At 58.0% G+C, this 3,321-nt stretch overlaps 1 protein-coding gene across 1 annotated transcript in view; it reads right to left on the minus strand.

Moving 5' to 3' along the window:
• Positions 1-514: 514 nt before the first annotated feature.
• Naga (alpha-N-acetylgalactosaminidase) overlaps positions 515-3,321 on the minus strand; it is a 7,643-nt gene continuing 4,836 nt past the window's right edge. The window contains exons 8-10 of the mRNA XM_004642609.2: positions 2,551-2,748; positions 1,584-1,727; positions 515-1,178 (exon numbers count right to left, since the gene is read on the minus strand). Of these exons, the coding sequence (XP_004642666.1) occupies positions 1,032-1,178; positions 1,584-1,727; positions 2,551-2,748 (489 nt within the window). The 3' untranslated portion in view covers positions 515-1,031. The remainder of the gene's footprint in view (positions 1,179-1,583; positions 1,728-2,550; positions 2,749-3,321) is intronic.

Consider the following 3,321-nt stretch of genomic DNA (forward strand, 5'->3'; position numbering starts at 1 on the left):
ACCTCGAGGGAAAGGAGGCGCGATCTGCCTAGGTCTCACAGGACAGGAAAGCACGAGGCCTAGGGCCCCCATCTGAGGCCCACCGGCTTTTCCAGTGGGAGAAAGAGGCCCAAGAAGACAGAGTCCTGTGGCCTGGGCCCAGAGAGGAGGACCTGGGAGACATGAGTCAGAGGAAGGCGGTGGAGAACCTGCCAGTCTGGGCGGACTGCAAGTACGAGCCCAGCCTGGGCAACTCAGCAAGGCCTGGAGATGGAGAGAGGGGAGAGGCTGGGTGCTGGGGCCAGGGGTGCTCGGCAGAGTGCAGGCCACAGGGCCTAGGGACATGGGAACTGTCGCTCGTAGTGTGGCACCCACCCACACGGGCATCAGGCAGAACACAGCCAGTGTTTCTGGAAAGTATAACCTGCAAGTCAGTGTGTAAAGTAAGGGGCTAGCACATGCCATACATCTTCCTCAGGAGCTGAGATCTGAAGCCAGCGTCCTGTGCAGTGTCACCAGAGTCCCTAACTGCACACGACTGCAGGTTCACTTATAACTACGCATCTAAAGAACAGCTTTATTGGTGATGTAAAGGGACTCAGGGTCTCCCTTGTGACCCGCCCTCCAGGTGCTATTAGCCAATGACACAGTTCATGGGAGTTTGACAAGAGGTCGGATCTCTACCTCTCGTCAGAAAAATTCCTAATCCTGGTTTTGGAACCAACAAGGCCAGAGGCTCGGGTCCTGCTAGGCATCAGTGCCCCCGCCGCTGGGGCCCAGGAGGCTGCACACGTCGTTCAGCAACATCTGTGAGGCCATGGGATGAGGTAGAGGCCGACAAGCACAGGAAATTCCCCCGAGGGAAGTTTCCGAGAGTGCTCCCACTGGGGTGAGCACGGAGCCTGGGCCTGTGACTGCACTTCAGGAATGACGGGGTCAGGTGGCCAAGCAGGCCCGGGGAAGAGAGGGCTCTACCCCCCCGCCCCGGCATGCCCAGCCTGCATGCTGCGAGCTCCACGGGGCCACAGCGGCCTGTGCTCTGCCTTGTCTCTTCATTCCTGGGACTTCCACTCGGCTATCTCCAGGTTCTTGATGGGATACAGGTACCACATCACTACTCCCGAAGGGTTGATGATCACTGTGAAGTTGGTTTTGTCTCTGAGGCCTGTGATGACTTGCCCCGAGAAGACATCTTGGGCCTGCAACGGGGAAGCGCCGTCAGTACAAGAACACAAGACTGTCCCTCCGAGGATGGAGAAGCCTAGACTGGGGCCTGCCTGTCTGGGACTCCAGTCTGCCCTGCGGGAGCTGGAGCCCCAGACTCCCCTCACTGGTTCGCCGCAGAGCAAGCCCCAGCCAGTGGAAACCCTGAGGCCCCGGCTAGCGAGGGCTGGCCAGTGAGCAGCTTAGGAAGACAACGGGCCTCCTCTGTACACAGCGGCTGCATGCTGCAGTGTGGAAACTCCAGGGCTGAGAAAGACCCCCATGGGTACCTGTCAGAGGCCTGGGAAGCCCCGTGGGCATGAGTACCACCCCAAGCAACACCCTGGCAGGCAAGCAGGAAGCCAGAGGCTGGGCCTGGGCTGCAGCGGCCGGGCGCTCACCTCATACACTCTGGAGCCAGGGAACTGCAGCTGGCCCAGGGACGAACGGTAGCGGAAAGGCATGTCTGTCCTGCGGCTGAAGAACACCAGGGCACTGGCCTCATCAGACAGGGGTCGCATGAACACTTCAATTTGCGATTTTTCCTGGGCAAAAGATGGCTACTGGCTGGAGTACTTTTCAGCCTGCTTTTGAGGTCTGTGCCACCCCCACCCCAGCTCTATGTCACACATAAGCTTGGGGACGAGGCACTGTCCTGTAGCATCCCTGTTTCGCCAACCCTACTTTCCTTCCCTGACACAGCAAACACTCACATCGCCCCCGTGCCAGGCCCCACGCTAGGGCTCAGACACAAATGCTGCATGAGGCCCCGCTCGGAAACTCCTAGGAGCATGGGAGGGTCGGACACAGAAACAACGCGTGACTGCTGCCCAGCACGGCTGCTGTGTCGGGTTGGCGTGGGTGCCACATGGGGTGGGGGGCAACAGCAGAGTTGGCCTCGAGGGTGTGTCCCGTCCTACGGAAGGCTGTTGTATGCGCTGTATAGGAGGCTTGGGGAAAGTTGCCTACATTTTGGAAGTTTCCATGTCTTCATTTGGAAACCAGGAGAACAATATCCGCCTTGCTGAGAAAATGTGCTATGATGCCTAGCACATAGTAGGTGCTCAATAAACAGACACTGGTAGGACAGTCTTTGAAACAGTGCCTTAAATCCGAGAGGGAAGTGCTCCTTCTCTGAGGGACATCACCTGTGCATCCCCGTGTGCTTGTGTCATGATGATGTGCCCCCACCTGACTCCCATCAGCTGTCCTGCTGTGGCCCTGCTTGCCTCCAGTAGTGTCCTCGACTGCATCCAACCAGGAGGGGACCTCCCAGACGCAGCCCCATCTCGCCCTCAGGCAGCAGCCTCATCTTCCAGGAAGGCTGGCTCCTCATCCCCCTCCACCTTGCCCCCAACACCCCAGTACCTTAACAATCCTGCGCCCCTGGATACCCAAGGGGTCCTGGTTGATCTTGATCATGAGGGGATTCTGCAGAATCTCCACGTTCTGGGCGGAGATGGTACGCAAGTCCGTGGACATGAAGAGGGGCGCCGCCAGCACTGTCCACAGGGCCATCTGGGCCCGGGCCTGCTCGAAGCTGAGGCCAAAGTTCCCAATGATCAGCTGAGGACAGAGGACAGGAAGGTCGGCTCTGCCCTTCTCAGGGAGGTGGGGTGGAGGCCACTGCCAGAGCAGACAGTCTGGGGAAAGAGTCATGTGAGGGGTGCGCTCCTCAGCTTCCGCATGCGCAATGGCCTCTTCCCATTGAGAGCACGTGGTGACAACCTGGCAGCATTGTGGGTAATTCAGATCATCAGAAGGGCCCTCGCTGCCAAAATTTTATAAATGGACACAAGTAAAGAAATATACCACAGTGGCAGTGGTGGGAAACCAGACCTGAACAGAGTCCCCATATTTGCCATCAGCCACCCACTTGCCTGGGCCAGAGCCCACTGGGTCACAGGGGTCTCTGACCCCAGGATGACCAACAGATGCGGACAGGATGTAAAGAGTTACTGCTTATGTGACATGATACTGTACTAGGTGACAAGAAACCTAATGAAGCACTTGGGGGTGTGCCCGACACTCTGCCGGGAACTATGACATCAGCTGACCCTCAAAGTAGCCCTATGTGGGCTGGTGAGATGGCTCAGTGGTCTAAAGCACCTACTTAGAACAAGCTTAGCAAGGCACAGG

This window comes from Octodon degus, unplaced genomic scaffold (genome assembly GCF_000260255.1).
Source record: "Octodon degus isolate 3935 unplaced genomic scaffold, OctDeg1.0 scaffold00156, whole genome shotgun sequence".
Classification (NCBI taxonomy): Eukaryota; Metazoa; Chordata; class Mammalia; order Rodentia; family Octodontidae; genus Octodon; species Octodon degus.